At 42.9% G+C, this 22,418-nt stretch overlaps 2 protein-coding genes across 2 annotated transcripts in view; both read left to right on the plus strand.

The window, feature by feature from the left end:
* BCL2L14 (BCL2 like 14) overlaps positions 1-22,418 on the plus strand; it is a 209,774-nt gene that overhangs the window by 64,324 nt on the left and 123,032 nt on the right. The window lies entirely within an intron of this gene.
* Positions 1-22,418, plus strand: part of CSTF3 (cleavage stimulation factor subunit 3) — a 51,505-nt gene that overhangs the window by 11,193 nt on the left and 17,894 nt on the right. The window contains exons 3-7 of the mRNA XM_061548910.1: positions 5,795-5,890; positions 19,158-19,190; positions 20,356-20,453; positions 21,877-21,943; positions 22,122-22,156. Coding sequence (XP_061404894.1) covers positions 5,795-5,890; positions 19,158-19,190; positions 20,356-20,453; positions 21,877-21,943; positions 22,122-22,156 — 329 coding nt within the window. The remainder of the gene's footprint in view (positions 1-5,794; positions 5,891-19,157; positions 19,191-20,355; positions 20,454-21,876; positions 21,944-22,121; positions 22,157-22,418) is intronic.

A 22,418-nucleotide genomic window follows, 5' to 3' on the forward strand; every position in this document is an offset into this window, starting at 1 on the left:
CATGGGAGTTTGGAGAGAGGGGTGACTAGGATGTAGCAGGCAAGGCCGAAGACAATCGATGCTACTTTAATGGATTAGGTGTGAGGGTACGAGCTAGAGCTGCTCCTTAGCCACGCATTTTGGGGTAGAGATGGGGCAAACATTGAAGTGGTTGTCAAATGTTGGATTGGTGCCGTGTCCCTTGGTACTGGAGTGGGGAGGATGAAGGAAACGCCACAGTTCGCACGGATTGTATATGGGACACAAGTATTGAAAGTGCGCGTGGGTGCTTTCACACGCATATATAATGTGCACGATGTGTGTCACCACAGGTGGTTCCTGATAGCTATGCTGTTTTTGATACTGGCTGTCTCTTCAGATAACACTGGTCTACAGCCAAAATGCTTCCAAAATGAATGTCCAACTTTACTAATTCTGGGTCACTGAGAATGAAAATGATGCTTACAATTGTTGATTGGCTCTAGTTTTCAAGATATGCTACTGGATCAGTATATACGACCCTTGACTTGGGGATTGCGGAGAATAAGTGAGTTATAAAAGGAAGGGATCTCAAATTAAACCAGAAATGACTAAAATGCATCTTTGACTGGATCTATGAATAAATCTATGACTGGGTTTGGACAATACTTGCTTTTTGAGCAAAACAATGAATGCTGCAATCTGAACCTGGTATTGCATCATATATGATATGAATTGCATCATGCTATTCCTTGAAGTCATGGATGATGCAATCATAACTAGTCTTACATCCCTCTGCTGAAAAAATTGCCCTATATCAGCTCTAGAAATCATGCAGTGTCGTGCTCTCTTATTTGTCAGTGTTTGATTTTTCAAAGGGACACCTGTTTAGCCCAAGTAAGCAGAGATGCCTCGTACTTGTGTGAACAAAGCCGATAACTTCTATGTTTGTGATGAAGTGACTTTTGCATCATAAAAACACAGTTGAACTACTATGGTTAAGAAAGCCTATCACCTTTATTTTGCCTGCAAAATTGGAGATCAGGACAAGATATGGGCCCCACATATGCTGTTCAACACTTGTGCAACAAATCTTTGTCAGTGGTTGAACAGGAAAAGGAAATCTATACCTTTTGCGGTGCCAATGATTTGGAGAGAGCCAACAGATCATATCAGCAATTGTTACTTTTGTATGGCGCCTCCAGTTGGGAAAGGTGTTTCAAAAAAGAAAAATTGACTGCATTATCCAAACATTCCTTCAGCTATATGCCCAGTACCCCACGGAGAAGGACTGCCGGTTCCTGATGCACCAGAATCATTCTCACTTGAGTCAGACGAGGGAGAGGTTGAAACTTCTGGTCCTGAACCATCAAGGTCACATGACCCAGATTTTTTCCCATCCTCCTCTGAACCGCACCTCATAACACAAGCTGATCTGAAAGACCTTGTCAGGGATTTGAAACTACCCAAGAGTAAGGCAGAGCTGTTGGGCTCCAGACTGCAGCAGTGGAATCTCCTGGCAGGTGATGTTAGGGTTTTTATGTTCTGTGATCGTCAAAAGGATCATGTTCCATTCTTCATGGAAGGTGATCTTGTAGCCTGAAACAACATCAATGATGTGATGGCAGCCCTCAACATCGTTCATGATCCAGATGAGTGGAGACTGTTCATTGATTCATTGAAGATGAGTCTTAAAGCTGTTTTGCTGCATAATGGCAATGTTTTGCCATCAATTCCAGTTGGCCATGCAGTCCATATGAAGGAAACCTATGACAACATGAAACAACTTTTGAGGTGCATGAACTATGACCAACATCAGGGGCAGCTTTGTGGCGATTTGAAGGTTGCTCTCTTGCTTGGTCTGCAGACTGGATACACAAAGTACTGCTGTTTTCTCTGCGAATGGTGATAGTCGTGCGAGAGATTCCCACTACATCAAGATAGATTGGCCACTCGTGACAGTCATTGGAGCCTGGGAGGAAAAGTGTTCAGCATCCACCACTTGTTAATCAAGGAAGATTTTGTTACCACCCTTGAGTCTGATGAAGAACTTTGTCAAAGCCATGGACAAAACACAAGCAGCTTTCAAGTACCTCCGTGGAAAATTTCCAAGGTTAAGTGAAGCTTAAATCAAGGTAGGTGTCTTTGTTGTTCCTCAAATTTGTAAACTTCTTAGAGATGATGCATTTGACAGTGAACTGCGTGGCAAGGAAAAGATGGCATGGAACGCCTTCCAGTTAGTAGCAACACAGTTTCTCGGAAACAAGGCAAACAACTACAGGGAGTTGGTGACAAACCTCCTCAAGGCATACAAAAGCCTTAGTTGCAACATGTCACTAAAGATCCATTATTTGCACTCTCATATAGATTTTTTTTTCCCACCGAACTGCGGAGCAGTGAACGACGAGCCTGGCGAGCGATTTCACCACGACATTGCAAAAATGGAGAAACGCTATCGGTGCAAATGGGCACCCATCAATGCTTGCAGACTATTGCTGGACAGTGGCAAGAGATGCTCCATTTAATGAATACAAGAGACAAACCAAGAAGCGCCGAGTAGACACTGAATAAGGACTAAACTATGTACATATATACATATAATAGTTTTTTGCCTTTTGTTTCATAATACATTTTATTTCTAACCCATTGTGCTTATTTTTTAAGTGTTACATGAACAGGACAGGTGACATGTTATCATGTAAAGTAACCATAAACGCATGAAAAGACCAAGGTTTACAATTTGAGTAAAACTCTATCTACACAATATACATAGATGTAAATTGTAAATCAGTTGTTTTAATTGTCATATTTGAATTCAGCATATCAAAATCCATAATAAACAGCACATCTAATCTCTGAAGCAGATGACATCTCAAAATTGTAGACCAGTGTTATTCGCAATGTGGTTCATTAGACTGGTTCTGTGAGCCTTTGGCATTAACAGGCAATACAAATTATTCTAATGGTGTCTCCCATTGTTGCTTAGGTCTTAAAATTAGTATCTGGAAAAAACATGAGAATTCGGGAGGCAATGGGCAGTTTGCTGTGGTCCGTGCAACACTCCCCCACTCATCTGCCGATTTGACCCTAATGGGATGCAGCATCAGGTTAACATTCAATTGCAGATGCTGTCCTCTCATTGAAACTTGTGTGGCTCCGCGTGCGATGCAATGGGCTTTTATCGACTTTGCAGGAGTATACGCCTCGTAAAAAAAAGAAAAGAAACGGAGAGTGTTTTTTAGCTTTTGATTAAATACCTTAAGGAAGTTGAAGCCTAAAACAACTAAAGAGGTGTTATTTCACAACGTAGCTTCAAACGTTGTGTTGGACAGCCCTGGGGAATACAGATGAGTTGTGTATCTTGACAGAATTAAGAGCTCAGTTTGCACTCATGAGTTTTACCTGCTCTCCCGCGAGGGGTATGTAGAATTGGATCGGGGTTGCGGGGCGGCGACTTAAGTTGTGATTAATAAACAAAATTAAATATAACCCAATAAAATGTGAGGCTTACCCAAAATCTTTAGCTTTGGTGCCTGGCTAAAATAAGAATGATGAAGGATAACGTTGAACAGGGACTGCATGTCAAGGGAACGTTTCCTGGTATAATTGCAGGCCACAAAGGAGAACCACTTTTCCTTGCGATATCGAGGCAGTCATGGTGGTCTAGGGTGCCACGGTGGCTAGGAGATGTTAACTACCTCGCCTGGTATACAGGAGGTCGTGGGTTCGATCCCGACCCTGACGCCTGCTGTATATTTTGAGTTTAGCATGTTTTCCCCGTAGTTGTGTGGATTTTTCTCCGGGTCCTCCGGTTTTTCCCTCCACATTGAGAAACGTGCGTTTAGAGTATTTAGCTGCTATGCATTTCCACATGATTAAACCACTTGCTTTGAAAAAGAGCTATGTAGCTCAGTGGGTCTTCCCTGGTAAAATTATAAAATAGTTTAATAGTTTAATTTTTTTTTATCGGTTGGTTTCTATGGAGCCACTCAATCAACCTCATCCATTGTAAACAAAGATATGCTTTTTGTTTGTTAATATCACTATAAGGGCTAGAATGATTCACTGACAAATTTATTTATATTGATTCTTAAAGTTCGTAATGCATTCCGCAAAAAATTGCAAATGTAAAAATAGCTTTTCTTGTGTCATCATTAAACATAATCCCTGCAGCCGTTAGAGACACTAACCTTTCGTTGAAATGCTTCTTCAATCGAATCATGACCCTGAAATTGCGAAGTCATCGAATAGTCATGGAGACCGCACTATTTCACGCACTTTGTGTGTATTTATGTTATCGCTTCAGTTACACAGCACGCTGATAATTTTTAATTCTAAGTAATCTGAGAACAAAAGCTTATTTTAACCACACACTCTTACGACTCACCGCTTTATTGCGGATAGGAGGAGTTGTCGGACATCGATGTTCGGTTGGTTTCGATAAAATACACCGAGGAAGTGTACCAAGGTGATTGTGACATTGAAAATTTCAGTCACTCCTCAGCATCTGCTGTATATAAATTTAGAATTGATTTCCAGTTTATTATAAAGGTATTTTCTTCAAAATACTGAAATTCTCTCAATCATTCAATTGGTTCCATCAAAAAAATGTTGAGTTTTTATTATATACATTTGACTTTTATTTGAAGGATTAGAGATAATGGCCAACAACATGGATTTCCAAAATATATATTCTCACGATACACTTCATTTTTGACGAAATGACAATTGTCACAATTTATGTGTTTTACATTATTCTGTAGTGGAATGGATAAGTGGATCACCTCTATTGATTGAAAAATAAGAATAGTTTTTGCCCTTTCTGGCAATATAAAACAGGAGGTGTTTAGATGTTGAAACACCAAACGGAAATCTTTTGCAAGGAATCAAGTCAGCATTAACCACACGCACTTGTGGTGAACATGCAAGCAAACATGCTTGTAATCCAAAGCACTCGTATATCAAAGCACTCCTATATCAGTTGTGATCACGTGACGCTCGGCAGACAAAGCGTATACACGTACTACTCGTATTGCAAGACCTCGCTCGTCTATCAAATGAATATTTATTTTAAAAATGTGCTCGTCTTGAAAAACACTCGCAGACCAAGTTACTCACAATCCAAGGTTTTACTGTATATGGCATTGTCTTTGAAATTCATTGGCCTACACCAGAGACAGGCTTCGTTATGGCCTAGTCTCACCATTGTCGGACCAGAGAACAACGCTAAAAGGCAAACAGTACAAAGACACTGCACGTATCAGAGCATTTATAGCTCGGAGTGAGCACAGGCTATATCATGGGCTACCTTATGATACCTCTATTTTTCATAAGTGGTGACTGTTTTTTTTTACTCTGGGATTCCCGCCATCACGCTTATGCGCAATCATAATTTTATCTGTAACAATTTCATCCAATTTTATTTGTGGGTCCATATATATTGACACTTCCCATGTCTGCAACTTACTGAGCAGAAGTTGATACATTGCAAGAGTATGCACTGCGTATGATATGAGCTTATTACATGGACTAATTTCTTTAGAACTTTTTTTTCTATTTAGTTTGTCCTTCCCCCCCCCCCTCACCTCCGATTATCACGGTTGGCAACGCACGTTGCATACGTACACTTTTAGAAATGTTGTTCTATTCGTTTTGAATGCTTCGGTTCTATCATTGCGACCGCAACGCAATTCGGCTTGGTATAGCCGCGACAGTCTGCTCAGCGTTGTGTGGAGCTGTGGGGCGAGTGTTGGTCTTTGTTGCTGCCTCTTTACGAGCGTGTGCGTGCGTCTGTGTTTCTGCCCTTTCCCCGTCTGCTTCTGACCCAATCCCACAGAATCAAGTTCCCGACAAGGCCCGGCGCATCCTGGAGCGGCTCGTTAACCAATTCACCAATTCTGGTCGATACTGGAAGACCTACATAGAGGCAGAGGTTACTATCTTTTTACATTTATTTTTATTTTTAATTTCTTTACCAGTGTTATCACTTGAGGGTAAAGCTATAAATGCACAATGCATATAACATTGCTTTTAACAAAAAACGCCATATATTTAAATTATTATTTGTACATTGGCTTTGTAATTATGCGTTTCCGGACGCTTTATTTGCATCGTGCTGCCTTGCTGTTGCAACACGCAGTGTTGTAGCGAAAATGACAATTTCGTCAAGTTTTTGGTTTGTTTACACATTGCAAAACTAAAAAAAACTGACAGTTATTTTACGTTCGTCGAATGCAGGTTGCCGATACTGGCAATGTTTTTTTTTACATTGCAATTTTAACCAATTTTCCCTCCCCTATTGTAAACGCAGGTATTATAAAAAAAACCCAGTCACCCACAGCCGCGTTAAGCCGTGGGCCAAAAGAGATAATGTACGACCGTGCCGTTTGGCTACGTACTTTCAGATTCACTCGTGTGAGTATCTTCAACATATTCCCTTCCAGCGTTTTCTTGCACTGCGGCGGAGACAGCAGGCGCTGCGTTTTTTTTGTTGCCGCTGAGTCTGCAAGAAAACCTGGTCTGCCGTGCCAAAAAATAGGAATCCTCACGTTTTGAATTCATACGGTTAGCGTGAAAAACGGTGAAATTATATCAAATTGTGTGAATATTATTCAAGTCGTCCGAACAAAATATTATACCCTTGTAAAGAAACTGTAATGTTTACCAAATAAGAGAAAATATGGTATGTTGTCGGTGATTGGGTTTAGCGATATATATTTATATTATTATTTTTAAACAATCATACGTGGTGGGTATTGAAAATACTTTTTTTTATATATATCAAGCAATCATATTGCAAAGAAATGTTTGTTGCATGTTGGAGTTGCAACAACATTAAAATGTGTATATTAACGTCTGGCTGTGTGGCCCTGACTTTTATTCACTTGTGGTTGTCTGAATTTCCTGACTCCTGTGTCAATTTATTTTTGGGCTAAAGTGTCCTTTTATTTCTAATATATTTCAATAGTACATCTTATCCCACACAAGTGTTTCCTTGTCCTCAATACCCAGAGCGAGTTTTCGCCTCATGTTTATTTAAAGTGCAACTTTTATCTAATCTCTTAAACCATTTACGTTTGCTTCTAAAATATGTGCGTGCGTGTTGTTTAGTGTGACAATGTCTAAATAACTGTGACTGTTTTGGAAAAATATTTGCTGTAGGTCACGTGATTACGTTAAGATATGTTTTCGTGAATGCTTTCGGTTTGCTCAGATCAGCGATGCATATAACAGGGTTATATGCCGCCGATAGCCATCGTGAATTGAGGGTTATTTGTAGATCATGTTATTAAGTCTATTTATTTGTATACCATTTTATGTAGAGTTAGTATATTTTAAACTTTTGTTTCGTGTATGTGTGAATACGTTTGTGTTTTGCAATATTTTGCAGATACAATATTACGTGCGCCTATTGGTGTGTGTGTGTGTTTGGGCTTTTGTATGTTTGTGCATGCAATCATGAGTGAAGAGCGGTATGTGAATGGGCATGCACAATTGAATGAATATAATGAGTGTACATATGTGTATGCATGATGGATGTTGTCTGCAAATATATGCACTTGGGTATGGCAATGGATGCATGTATGAATAAGATTGCGTTTGAAAATACACTGGTGTGTGTGCGGTGCGCATAGTATGTGGAATAATGTATGAGCGTGTGTCATGGTCACAATCTTAATTTTAATTGCATCCAAACAGAAACGTATCAACACGCTTCACAGCAAAGTTGAAGAGTTTAGTGAGTAAGTTTGGATGAATGAAAATACATTAAAACAGCAATGAACATGAATAAAAATGTGCGTGTGCATGCGCCAGTGCGAGGTTTGTGTCGTGGCAAACTGAAGTGGCATGGTCATGTGCGAATCGTTGCGTATGCTTGTGAAACTGCACTTGAATGTACGTGGCCTGCGTGCATGCTGTTAAATGCACTTGCGTGTGGCAGTATAACAGGGGTATGTTGTAGAGTGTAATTGCGCATATTCATTCGCTCACAGCCAACACCGGTGACGATTAACTGAACTGGTCTTGGGCCTCCACTAGGTCGACTAAGCCTCAAATGAGTACCTGGTACAGTGTATAAATAACACCACTGGGGAGACAAAGGCGACTGGGCGTGGTGCGGACCACCCACCCCCTCGTGTACCGTACCAGCCTTCATTGGTGTTTGCTAACAAGCAGTGAACATCGTGCCATGGTGGCGAGATGTTATTGCCTCGCCTGATATGCAGGAGTAAGTTCGATCCTGACACTGACGCCTTTATATTTGGAGGTTGCATGTTCTCCCCATGGTCATGTGTTTTTTTCCGGGTCCTCCGGTTTTTCCCTCCGCATTTAGAAACATGCGTTTAGAGTATGTGGCTGCTGTACATGTCCACATGATAAGCCACTTTGTTGAGCTATCATGTGGCCAGGTTGCTTCTGAAAAAGTTAGTTTAGTTTACGTGCCCCAACAGTCTGTTAAGGCTATACGGCGATCTTTGTGTGTGTGTGTGCATGCATTTGTATGTGTGGAAGGGTGGATGTATGCACTCATGTATGTATGGATACAGACACTTTTTGTGGTTGTGTGTTCATGCACCTGCACAGGAATGGCTGTGACTACGATTGGGAACTTTCAGTGATACTGTTTGTGTGCGCCCATTTGTAATGTGATGGTGAGGTAATGCGTAGAAATAAAAATAACACCGTGGAAATTACTACCCAGTGGCGGATAAGTAAACTCAAAGCTCGATATTTTTTTTATCTAGGCCACAGATCTGAGATATTAACAGGTTCTCTGAAACTTTGCAAGTCTGCTGGTCCGAGTTGGTCTCGGGCTCTTTATGAAGGAACGTGCAGACAAAGCTCTGAGGGCTGTTTGGCGTGCTAATGTGAAGCTAACCACCCCCCCCCCCCCCCTTGTTTGTCTGTGCCTCTAAAACAGAGTTCTGAAGCTTTATCAGCTATTTATCTTTGTAGGCTATTACACAAAGGCCTCGTGATGTCACTTGTCTGTCTGCCCACATTATTGACATGTGGCTGTTAGGGTCTAAAGTGCAGTCTGGGATGGTGGGTGGTGCACCTACCTGGTACCTTTGAGGGTGCAATGAGGAAACAGTGAAATTTCAATGCAAAGTAAAATGCAAATTCAACTCGAGTGACATCCGCCTTCAGAATGTGTCCAGGGAAATTCGAGAAAATGCTTGGATCTAGATCGAATTCAACTAATTCATAATAAAAGCCTGTCTTCGCCAGGCACACGTTTAAATATATAATTTGCCTGATATGATTTTTTACCATTTTTATCTACGATCAGACACTAACAACCTGAGGTGTGGACTCGAGTCATGTGACTTGGACTCGAGTCAGACTCGAGTCATGAATTTGATGACTTCAGACTCGACTTGGACTTGCATAACAATGACTTTGTCCCACCTCTGAGGTGTGGACTCGAGTCATGTGACTTGGACTCGAGTCAGACTCGAGTCATGAATTTGATGACTTCAGACTCGACTTGGACTTGCATAACAATGACTTTGTCCCACCTCTGAGGTGTGGACTCGAGTCATGTGACTTGGACTCGAGTCAGACTCGAGTCATGAATTTGATGACTTCAGACTCGACTTGGACTTGCATAACAATGACTTTGTCCCACCTCTGCTAACAACTACAATTTTTTATATTTTTTTGCCAAAAAAACGATTGACGACTTTATTCAACTTATATTTAATGATGTACCCATCAGAAACCGCTAAATTTAAAGATACAATTTTTGTATTATAACAAATTAATTAACTTGATTCTCTGTGATGGGGAGCTCTTATCTTTAACCGTATTCAAATTTTTCCGATATGAACATAAAATACGTATTTTAGCGTTCAAAACTGCTTGAATCCGAAATATCTCAAGAACAATAAAAGAGAACAATGGTTCTCACTTTAATTTAATTTTGCTGTTTAATGCTCTATCAAACGAAAAAAAACGCAATCATATACTTTGAACGGTTTCTGAATGACATGCACAAGCATGTTTATGGAGCACTTAAAATCGAGATTTTGGGGCCTTAAAATAAAAAATCTCGGATTTTCTGATTTTCTTCCAGTTTGCATCCTAAAAGCTACATATGTACCAAATTTCAGTTTTGTACCTCGTTCGGAAGTACCCGAGAGGTTTGTGAGACATACAGATGAAGGTCTTTATTTATACAAAAACTCAAGGGCCTCCGAAAAAAATGTGACCATGTCTTTTTTTGATTGTAGGATAAATAATTTAAAATAATTATTTTTTCTACCCTACGTGACTTTACCGAAAGAACCAAAAAGTATGGATTCCTGCAGTCACGAAAGCTTCAAAATAGCAAAGATATCTTGAATAAATATTTTTATATAGCAAGGATATGCATACTGTATATACAGCGACAGTCATGTCAATCGGTTTTTTTAATAAGGTGTGAGAAATTCACACTGGAGATGAACTTTTAGCGATTTTTTTCATTGCAAAATTAGCAAATAACATCGTCAAATTGTGCTTTTCGTACAATGTCATTCTCGATAGAGAGTAGCAGTGCAAGGGGGAGGACGAGGCGTTTTTGTGCTACGCGTGAAACAAGCGAGTGACAGCGCCAGTAGTAACATTGGTGGGGGTAGGGGGGCGGCAGTCCCGACTATAGAAACGAGTGCCTAGGGCCTACAAGAACCTTAATCCGGCCTGCTTGCATCATCGTGGGAGGATTATTGCAGCAAAATTATTTCTCTCAGAAATGTGGTTCTTTGTTTTAAAGTTAATCTTATGTAGGTCAATTTATTAACCTCAACTGACAGGCCTGTTGAGATTGTAATATTGGGGGAGAATGTTTTGGCAACTGCACCACCATGAATTTATTCCAGAAGCTGCCAGGTTACGTGGCTGCTTTGTTGATTTAAATTCTATTAACTCACTGACGCAGCCATGGATCTCATGTTCTGACTGGGAAATTTATAGGTACAAGAAGCCGGGGAAACGCGGCAAATTAAATATCTTGAGCAATTTGAATAATTGGATGCAACTCGGAGCATTTGATAGAAGTATTTTGAGTAAATATCGTGGAGAGAGCTCAAGGGAAGGAAGGCCACGATCGCCGACGTCTTTGAGAAAGAACACGGCACGTCTAGCGAGAGGAGGCTGCTGTACCTTTGTTAGATGGGGGGGTACTAATTTTTAGATTTACATCACAGTACATTATACGCAAATGATGTACGCTTTGTACCACTGTCACGACTACAGTGTCTCGGGTTTAAAGTTTCGCAAGCCGTATTGTCGCAAAATTACGTCAGCATGACTTTTTAAGTCGGCGTGCACGAGCAGCGTTCTCTTTTCCGCGTGACCGCAAACGCCGTTCACTTTGACTCATTTTCAGCCGCATGTCCTCGTGTTTCTCTTTTAGCTCGCCGTTTGTAATCCATGTGATCCCTAAAACATTTATTGTCTAAACATTTCTAATTAACATCCAAATAGTGAAAATTGATAGGCTTACAATCTCTACCATCGCTCTCTGCACATCACTTGCCCTGCGCCCAGTCTCACTCTCTCGCTCTTGACATTGTCTTTTTTTGATTGTAGGATAAATAATTTAAAATAATTATTTTTTCTACCCTACGTGACTTTACCGAAAGAACCAAAGAGTATGGATTCCTGCAGTCACGAAAGCTTCAAATTATCAAAGATATCTTGAATAAATATTTTTATATAGCAAGGATATGCATACTGTATATACAGCAACAGTCATGTTAATGTCAGTCGGTTTTTTTAATAAGGTGTGATAAATTCACATTGGAGATGAACTTTTAGCGATTGCCCTGCGCCCAGTCTCACTCTCTCGCTCTTTTTCTGCTCCCCTTCACTGGAACCAACTCCCACTGGAGCACATGAAAGAATCACCTTCACTATAACAACCGGCTTCCATTCCTCCATTCAAACAACCCCCATCATCTCTTCTCCCTTGCCCAGCTTACTGTTACCCTCTAGCTACGACCAGGTTTACCCCAAACCTTATCGCTACCCCAACGCCTACCACAACCCCTATCACTACCCCTATCACTACCCCTATCACTACTCCTATCACTACTCCAACCCCTCCTTAACCCTCACCGGTCCTCACTGTCATAACCATAACTACATCACTTTTTACACTCCCACTCTTTATTTTAACCACTGTCACCTTACGTACAATGTTATAATTGTTCTTCTTGGTTCTTTCGGTAAAGTCACGTAGAATGGAAATATTAAAATAATAAAAACAAAACATAATAAAATACAATTGTCACGACGTTTCGGCCACAACGCAAGCAGCAGTCCTTATTATGTTTTATTTTTATTATTTTATTATTTCCCTTCTACTTGACTTTACCGAAAGAACCAAGAAGATGAATCCCTGCAGTCACGAAAGCTTTAAATCGAAAAGTTATAATTGTTCTAAAGCACTGTGGATTAAGGTACGATATAATGAGATGAGTTCAAATGGTCGGGCTCTCTTGGCGTTTAGAAACTTCTAGTCCAATATGTCAGCTCGAGCGTAGTCTTCATCAACAATTCTTGGCGTCTGCTAATGTGGGAGCATACTAGTGTATAATGCCTCTCATCCACAAGGATGTGACGGGAGGGTGTCAGTGGTAAGATCATTTACAGATAGGAATCCTTGTATTGGAGGACAAATCTTTGATGGGCATTGCTTCCTCGTTATGGGAGTCTACGCCCTGTAGTGAGTGATGTGACACCAGTCCCCAATTGTCAAGGCAAATTTGGCCAAGCTTCGTGATGTGTTCAGCGTAATGTATTTTAATAGGAAAAGCCAATTACCAGGCAATGTCACTTGAGGGATGACTGGTCATGTTTAATTTAATTATATTTTCCAATTTAAACAAACAATTACTATTTGCTGGATAATTGCACAAGAAGGCATGAAATATCTCTGGTTCGGAGTACATGCAGTCTGATTAGAATTTGTAATGTTTGCGTTATCTCTTCTGCAAAGATATGCGGCAGGCATATAGTGAACAAGCAAGCACCTCTTGGCGAATATAACCCAATTGCGATCTGTAGTCTACCTCTTAACTCAAGCGACATTGGAGTTGAACCATCAACTGGCCTACCTCTTGCTTTCTAATCACAACTGGCAAAAGCAAAATATGATAATTGTTTTTTTACTCTTTTATCTGGCAACAAAACTGACACTTTTTTACAAGGAGTCATGTTTGCATTGACTACAATACCTGCGGTCGGAATGCAAACAAAAAACACAACTCTGATAATGTATGCACTGTCCTTGAGGAATTGATTGGTCCACACCCGAGAGACAGCTTTTCTAGTCTCACATGGTGTTGGACCAGATGTAAGTCTAACCAAATTAGAAGAAACGTGTGCGGGCTTTATCTGCCTTTTAAATGTTTAGGGTGCGACTTTTTTGAGGCAGGTTACAACTTTACATTTTGCGAAACCAATCAAGCTCCGGGCCATCATTTATTTATGGTGGCTAAACTTTCCGTATTTTCTTAGTTTTGTTCATAAGCAAAGACTCCCAGTTACGTTTGCGAAAAGGTCAGCTTTGCCAACCCCTTCTGTAACTACGAGAATTAATTTAATCGACCATTGTCTACATGAATAGGACTAATATGTCATTCACAGAATACACTTAAATCCACAATTCATTCCATTGTTTGCAATTTGGCTGTTTAATCCGGGGAATTTGTAGATGAGTAGATGACTGCACACATGGAGCCAGATTTGCATATTTTTATGGCCAAAACATTTTGCCTATGCGTTTTACTCCGTTGGGAATAAGCATTGGTACGTTTTATCTTCAGGCCAAAAATACGGCAAAAACATTTGGCAACGTGTTGAGTCAAGCTTGTACTGTGTTACTCCTCGAGTATCAATGCTATTCTGTGAATGGTTATGATTTCAAGGTTATGTGTTTTTTTAAAAAGGAAACGATTATAGTGCTGTTATACCAGTAAAACAGGAACACAGTCCTGTTATCTTGGCAACAATACAAGCCGGATTAGCAAGAACGTATTTCTTTTTATCACTTTACTTTCATGGTGGTAATTGTTCCTGCTCTCCCGTGCAGGTAAGGGGCTATAAAGGTTCATGTCAGGATTTTTAAAAGTCACCATTTTTGTTAACTTGCGCACTTTTTTTAGGATCCGCGCAATTTGTGCGGCATTTACGCACGATAATCGGTTTCCTTAGCCTCTGCGATTTTTTTTTTTTATGATACGTGCTTCGAGCTGCACTTGAGAATCGTGTATTTCCAATTTGCGTAAAATATTGGGTTCACGTGACCTGCAGCTTCCAGAGGTGCTACGATGCGCCATGGTGTAAAATAAATAATTGATTCTTGAATCGCGACGGTTTATTGATTTGTAAGTGGAGAGGAGGCCAGGGGCTGATGGGTACAGGCCTGTTTCCTGGGTTATGGCCAGCGATAATGTTTTGCATCTACCAAGATAGCGAGAGAAGCATGTATGGATGTTGAACTTCTTTCGCAACGCACGTTAGACAACCGTGATAATCGGAGGTGCGGGGAGTTTTATAAGCAATCGTGTAATATAATATTTCACATCTTACTGCAGGACACAAACGCGAAAACGGACAAGTCTTGACGTGGCCTTATCCAAGCAATCAACTACGAATCATAACTTTGATGCGAAATCCCACACTATAAAAGTCTTCCTGACAACTACAGTTGTAATCTCAGGACTGACGGATTAAAGATGTTCAGGAAACATCGTGCTCCATGTGGGATAGGGGCCATCCATTTAGTACACACGCATGGAGGGGGGAGGGGGTTAACCCAAATGCGTACGCGTGCATATGGGGGGTCTACTGCCAATGTGCGTACGCATCGGAAACAGGGGGGGGGGGGTGGGTGAAGCCTCGAAAATGCAGTCGGCGGTGGACTATCTGCTTAAACACGTTAATATTATTGATCGTTTCTGCGTGGATTAAATATCGGCCATTCTATAGTATTCGGGGGGGGGGGGGGTGCGTCAGGCGTACATACGCAGGTGGGGGTGTAAAAGTACGCGTTGCGTACAGGGAGGGCACGAGTGGTCAGGTTTTGACAGATTTTTGCGTACCTACTAAATGGATGGCCCCCATCTTGCGTGCAAGAATAATTGCCGTGGGTAACGGGATATAAACATCACCTTTTTACTATCGCCAAATTAGAACTGCGATTGGATCGGCGTTGAATACTTCCGTGGCGACGGCTAATTGGGTTCACCATGAAGTGCAATTTGACCACCGGTCCGACGTGTGGTTTGTTTTCATCCCAGTTTTTAAAAATGCAAGTAAAAAAAAGTAATATTACATTGGCCACTCTTTATTTCACACGGGGGGGGGAACAGCTCTCGTTTTGTCTCGGGGGAGAACCGGTGGAGCAGTCATTATTGCTCCGCTCTGCAGCGCCACGGAGCGGAAACATTTTCTCTCGGGGCCCCCTTTATGGTCGCCTTTACTCTTTAACACGCAGGCTTTCACGACCAATGTCCTTAATCAAGTTTTTTTTGTGTTAGATTGCATACATAAAAATGTGTCGTGACACCATAACCCAGCCAATAAAAGGTACTTCCATTTTCTCAGCTGTACGTGATCCATTGTAACTTCTGTGACAAGATTAACCCCCCTCAGGGTCATCGCACCTGAAAGGCTCACAGTGATGACATCACCTTTACCCCCCTATTTAAGACCGATACGGGAGGACTAAAAATTCTGTCTATCGCCTGATGAGGTTGTTGTAATCACCAGAGAAAAGTCATACTCGAATTGTAAATGTCGTGGGTTTATTCTCCCAACACATCAGTGTGCTGTACGAGTAACTCATTTGCACGTTTTGTTTACGTGACAAACCTTACTTATCGGCTGGTGGTGGGTTTAACGACACATTTACACGGTCTAACAAAAAAAACTTTTGTTGCCTTTACGCTGCCTGATGGTGTCTTAAAGATGCCATCTGTTGGTTGTGTAAAGGGCTGCTCCCACCTCCGGGATCGGTCACGCAACACAATCGCTCTCTACATCATGCAACTTTGTTGGCTGCAACTACACTATCGTGTGTCTTTGCCGTGCCCCTCACAACCAATTCCTGCCCTCTTTCTGGTTAGCTAGCTACCGCCCCCCCCCCCCCACACTTGCATCAGGATTGTAACAACCGTATTTCGCAAGTGTCGCATGGTTTTGAAGTATGGGGTGACAAGTCGCTTGCAGTTAGTCTTGTCTCTACTGCGAGCAACCCAATTGCGCAACTCATCGCTTAACTGGTTTTAGAGATGCCCACACGTGAGAGCGATTCAGTTGCCTGCAACCAAGTTACACAACCGATCGCTCAACCAGTCGTCGAGACGCCCAGTCACGAGACCGATTCAGTTGCTTGCAACTGTTTGCTCGGGTGTGATTGCTCCGCCTTCAGTAAATCCCACCCCACACTTGGCGCAGAGCAACTGTTGCCAGCAGTGTTGCTTTGTCGTCGCTCGACATCGCTCTGCGTACCGTCGCGCTCAACCGCACCGATCGTCGGTCGACGAGCCAGTCGCGAATTACTATGGCATTGTGTGGCTCTGGCTCAACCACCCTGGCCATGGATCCCATTCCATCGGACGGCTACTGCATGAAGTTAGCGCTGCCCTCGCTTCGCCGGCACCGGAGGCTTCTCCGTTAACCGAGGAGGAGCTGGTTTGCGACGGGAATTTGTCTGCGGTGCAACGTAAAGATTGCGCCGATCGCGCTGTTAACGGGACGTTTGGGAGGAGAGTCGGGCGGGGACGTTGGTGCATTGGTTCATAAAGGCCCCGCTGTGAAATTAGATTTTAGCACTTGTGTCAAATCTGGTTTTTCTTAGGTGGTCATCGACACGCTCGGCATCTGCATGTACGTATGTTGAACTTCTTTCGCGCCGTGCGTAGCCAACCGCAGCGTGTCGGCGACCGACCGTACGAACAACCCGGCGTCATGGGTTTAGGTTCATGGCCACGGTTAACATCGGTGGGCGAGCGGTATCTGAACAGGTCCTCTTGGCTCTTCCTTCACGTTCAACCTGTGCTGGCTAGCGCAGTGAAGTATGGGCAAACATCTTCCATGACCGCCGTGGCAAAGGGGGAGGCCTTCATTCAGCAGTGGGTGGAAAAAGGGGGTGTACATTTTTCTAAGTACCGCAACTCTACAGCGTATCAAGCAAAGGCCTACGTTGCCAAACCCGTGTCGTTAAATGTAGCAGTGCAATAGTTGTAGAGGAAAGGCAACAAAAACATACATTAAGGATCTTTGTTAAAGATGTCAAAAACACGTCAATAACGACATGAGAGGTCTCTGGCCTCTGGTGTGCTCTGAAGGAGCTTCGTTACCCAAAACGGCACCTGTTGTGTAGTGTTCCTTTTTAGGGCAGCGTTGTTTGACGAATGTGTCGGCAGTGTTTTTAACACGAGGAATGAGATCTCCGTCGATTTCGCTCTGTCGGCTACATCCTTCCGCGCGCTCGTATCGCGTTACACTGACATCACGCAACGCCACGTCTTCCTCTCGGCTGTTCAAACAAAACGTGGCTTTGGGGGGGAAAAGAGAATCCGTCACATTTCAAATCTCGTCTTAGATTGCATTATCTTTTCCATAACCCTTGAAAATTTAGTTTAATTGGTTGTATATAGTGTAAGTTCAATTTGTGCATCGTGTCTCTGGGGGTGCCGTGGTGGCGAGATGTTATCTGCCAAGCCTAGTATACAGGAGGACGTGGTTTTTATCCCGACGCTGACGCCTGCTCTATATTTGTAGTGTGCACGTCTCCTCGTGGCCGCGTGGATTTTTTTCCGGTGCCTCCGGTTTTTCCCTCCACATCTAGAATCAACATCGCGCGTTTAGAGTATTATTTGGCTGATATAAATTTCCACGTGATAAGCCAATTCATTGAGCCGTCAATTGTGATAGCCAGGTCGCTTCTGAAAATAAAAATAGTTTAGTTTATTCTTTGGTGAAACCTGACTGGCACGATTTAATCATGCATTACACATCCATCACGACGCCTCACACTTGAGACAAGAAGTTGTTTTCTCAAGAGCTGACATGTTTCCTAAACAAATCGGAATATATTTTTGTACTTTATATACATGTAAGATGCCGTCTCGTGGCATCATAACGGAAAATAAAATTAATGATAATGGTGATTAAAACTGTTTAATAATTCAGCCACTTTGTCAGTCCACTGCTGTACGAAGACCTTCCCCCGCACCAATGCCAGTCATGGGAGTTGTTTTACCATACCTCGCCACGCTGGAAGCCAAATGGCCAGATCAGATATCACTCGACGCTGACGGTGGGCTGAGCCAAGGAATGAACTCGGGTCGTCAGGTCCATGGAAGAGAAGTGTACGTACGTTGAACTTCCTTCGCACCCTACGTGGACAACCGGGCTTAAACGGAGGCGGGGGAAGTCTGCGAACCGCAATGCTGCTGCTCGACTGGATGAGGAATAGCGCTCTTTAATTTCTATTTTCAGCGTGGTCTACACGCGTACGATGACTCGGAAGCTTGACGAGAATGGGACTTGATCATATATGTCCACCGAGTTGTTTGGTGTGCGATTGATTAATTTCAAGACTTGAATATAGAAAGTGGACCTTTTTAACTCGTGAATAATACTGGCCACTGTTGTATTAAGCTATATATTGGTGTTTCCATATCCGTGTATATTTTGGTGGCGTACATAACATTACAACTCGTGTGATGTGCAGCGTATGCATTCGTGGAACAAAACTGATGCTGACTTATTCATAGCACATCGGTGGCCCATTTTTGCATATACTACAGAAATTAAAACTTTCTTAAATGCCATGCGTTATGAAGAAGGCCCATTGCCCAAAACGTCGCCCATATACACTCGTATTTGTTTTTAGACCCGCCTTGTTGTTGACGAGTGTGTTGAGTTATTTCGCTGTGAATATCGACGGTTGATTTGCTCTATTGAAGTTACGGCGTGTGAGTTTGTGCATACCTTTAAATAAATCTGCGTGAAAACCCTGTGACTTATTGTAGGTGCACGTTAATTGAATTCAGTTTGCGACGTTGCACGTGAAATGCGAGCGATGCGTGAGTCCAGAATGTACCGTCGTGTTTGCGTTCATTTCATGTCGATTTCCCCTACTGTGCTGCAGAAATGACTTTGCTATGCTTTTCCCCTCTTGTGCTGCGTTCCAGATAAAATCCAAACACTTTGACAGAGTAGAAAAGGTAAGCTGCGTGACAACCGTTGTTATGGGTCAGGGGGGGGGAATGACCAGACCAAAGAGCTGTGATTTTCGCTGCTTTGTCGGTTCTTAACACGACCGATCGTTGTTTTCTTGGGGTTAACCTCGCTATGACTATGAATCCTGTCGAAGCCGGACTAATTAGAGTTATTTTCTGGCTACGGGGGATGTCCCGCATACTGGAAATAATTAAATGTAAAAAAATTACTGGATTAAAATTAAATTTACGCGTAATAACATCGGCGTGCATTTAATTATTCCTTGATAGTGATTTCCTGCTCATCTCTGGCAGGGTTGAGCCATGATGAATCCAGTCTTCAACTTTGTCCAGAATGCCCTTGTGATTTAGATTCCTAAAGGTGTAACATCACATGAGCAGTTAAATTTCGATTTAAAGCTTTCGTGACTGCAGGGATTCATCTTCTTGGTTCTTTCGGTAAAGTCACGTAGAAGGGAAGTAATAAAATAATAAAAATAAAACTTCATAAAATAATTCTCACGACGTTTCAGGCCACAACGCAAGCAGCCTTCCTCAGGTGAACGGCTGCTTGCGTTGTGGCCGAAACGTGAGAATTATTTTATTATGTTTTATTTTTATTATTTTATTACTTCCCTTCTACGTGACTTTACCGAAAGAACCAAGAAGATCACATGAGCAGTGCGTGACAAAAATGGTTTCGGTAGTGAAAAGTGTGGTGCAGGCATTCTTTAGTTCACTACATTCAAACGTGAGCTTGTGGAGCGTATGCGTGTGTGTTAGTCTGCCTAGTGTTGTGTGCGCATGTGTGGCACAGTAGGGGGCACGTGATGCATCGGGCCAGTCATCTCAGTGAGTCAACCCATGGCACCTGGGTCTGTCCCGTGACCTACCAGTGGGCGTTCGACACTTCGCGTGGTCTTAACGTGCACATAGCCTGGCGCAAGCGACGTGATGACGTCGCCGCCACATCTTTTAGAATGGCGGCGGTGGTTGTTGTTGCGTGCGTGTGTGGTCAACAAATGCCTGCGACTGGACCACGCGCCGTGGTACCGCTCCCACCACGCTTTGTGGCCGGATCGAGTGGCACGCTCGCCGATGGCAACCGTGCCCTCGCCGAGAAACGCTGCCCAACGCTAACGCTGGGGCTCCGCTATTTTGTGTGGAGCAGCTGTTCCAGCGATGTCTCATGAAGGTTCTGCACATCGATTTGTGGAAATGCTACCTCACCTACGTGCGCGACACCAAGGGAAAGCTGCCCAGTTTCAAGTGAGCCTCTCCGCCGGATTGTTTTCACGGTTTATTAAACTCGCTCCTGGCCCCACACACACTGTCTCCCGTACATCGTATCTTATCTAGGAATTTATATAGCGCGTTTGGTCAAAGCGCTTTACAATAATTATAAATGGTGCGCTAGTTATTGGCTGTTGGGGAATAGGGATGGGGTTTGAGTGTTGGGGAGGGGAAGGGATGGCAAGAAAGATGGTGATCATAGGCTAAGGGAGAGGCGAGGTTAGGAAGGGCAAGAGGAATGGGTGGCAAGGGAGGATGATGAAAGGGTGGGGCAAGGTTAGGAAGGGGAAGGGGGAAGTTGGTTAAGGTTTTAAGGAAGTGGACAGGAAGTAGTAGAGGGATACGTACACATGGCCATGGCACGACCGTTTCATTCTAAGAAGCCGCTGGGAGTTACGCACCGCTAAATCAAGATTGAAAACTTCTTTCTTTAGAACTTTTTTTTGTATTTAGTTTGTTTTCCTTCAACACACGTACATTCGCGCTCATTCTATTTATCGTGCGTTGTGGCTGCCGCTTTCGGCTGGGTTCTTTCGCTCCACGTGTATAGGAGTGGTTGCGAGAGAGCCACTGAAATTGAAATGACGTGCCTTTTGGTGTCAAGTGACCACAACTCCCTTTTAGCCCAACAGCGAGCCTTAGCGTTAGAGCGGCGGTTCTCAAACTTTGTTTTGGCCCGTGGACACTCAGTCGAAGAAAACATTTCCACGGACCACCCAGCCACCCTCCACCCCTGGTGACAAAACGCATTCACTTTTCTAAATACCACTAGTACAAATTGATTCGTATTTACCGGAATTTATTTTTTTATATATATATATAACTCGGTTATAAGGTTTTGTTTTTAGCGGTGGCATCTAGATCTTAGGGTCAGGGTGGTTTGCCTAATGTAATTAAAAAATGAAACGTCGTAAGTAAAAATATTAATTTCATGTCCGAAACAAAAGGGGTAATAAACGTTTTTGTTATTGTCCGGATCAACCTGCGTTGACATCGCAGCCCCCGTGGACCCACCTGGAGAACCGTCGCGGTCCACCCTGTGGTGCCCGGAGTCCACGCCTTGAGAACCATTGACCTAGAGAGATTGGCTTTCTAGTCACAGGATGAGCTCCGACGAATAGATGCAGCTCAGAGAACCCAGCGTCACAGAGCTGTTGTTTATAAAGCAAGCTCGCCGCCACTGCGCTAGCCGGAAAGCACGCGCGGTTTGTGCCGCATCGCTTGCCGGACGTCTGTGAAACACGTTTATAGCTCATCGGATTCCTCCAGGATAAATGTTCTGATTCTGATTCTTGCATGTAGACTTGAGACCACGAACGCGATACCTCCGGGCACGGACGTTACAATTATTCTCAACCTCCCCGCCACCCCCTCCCCCCTGCTCCCCTCCTCGCCTTAGAGAGAAGATGGCTCAGGCCTATGACTTTGCCCTGGACAAGATTGGAATGGACATCATGTCTTACCCAGTAAGGCACCCACCAACTCCCCCCCCCACGGCTTATCGGTTGAAGTAAATTGTATAAATGTTACCGCATATCAAGATGCCGTGCAGGAAACAGCACACCCTCGCGGTAAATCATTGTGTTTGGACTGCAATTGCAAACCTGACGTTAATTCCAGTGTTTTAATGTTTCTCTTTTTTAGATCTGGGTTGACTACATCAGCTTCCTTAAGGGAGTGTAAGTACTTTTATGAAATATTATTTGCCAAGGTCTGTCTATTCAAGCCTTTGGGTCTCTCTTGCAAGGCTGCTTAACATGGCACTCAAAGTGCACCTAGTCTGGCACAAGCTCAGCGGTTATGTAACCGCCACTTAAGTGACGTGGTAGATGTTGTTCAAATAATTACACCACTTGTTTTGCACGTGTGTGAGAATTTACATACGGTTGGAAGTGGAAGTGCAGTAGATAGCACACTGCACTGCGATCCCGGCACCCCGAG

The sequence above is a fragment of the Lethenteron reissneri genome, chromosome 2 (assembly GCF_015708825.2).
Source record: "Lethenteron reissneri isolate LAM-NWPU_2019-01 chromosome 2, ASM1570882v1, whole genome shotgun sequence".
NCBI lineage: Eukaryota > Metazoa > Chordata > Hyperoartia > Petromyzontiformes > Petromyzontidae > Lethenteron > Lethenteron reissneri.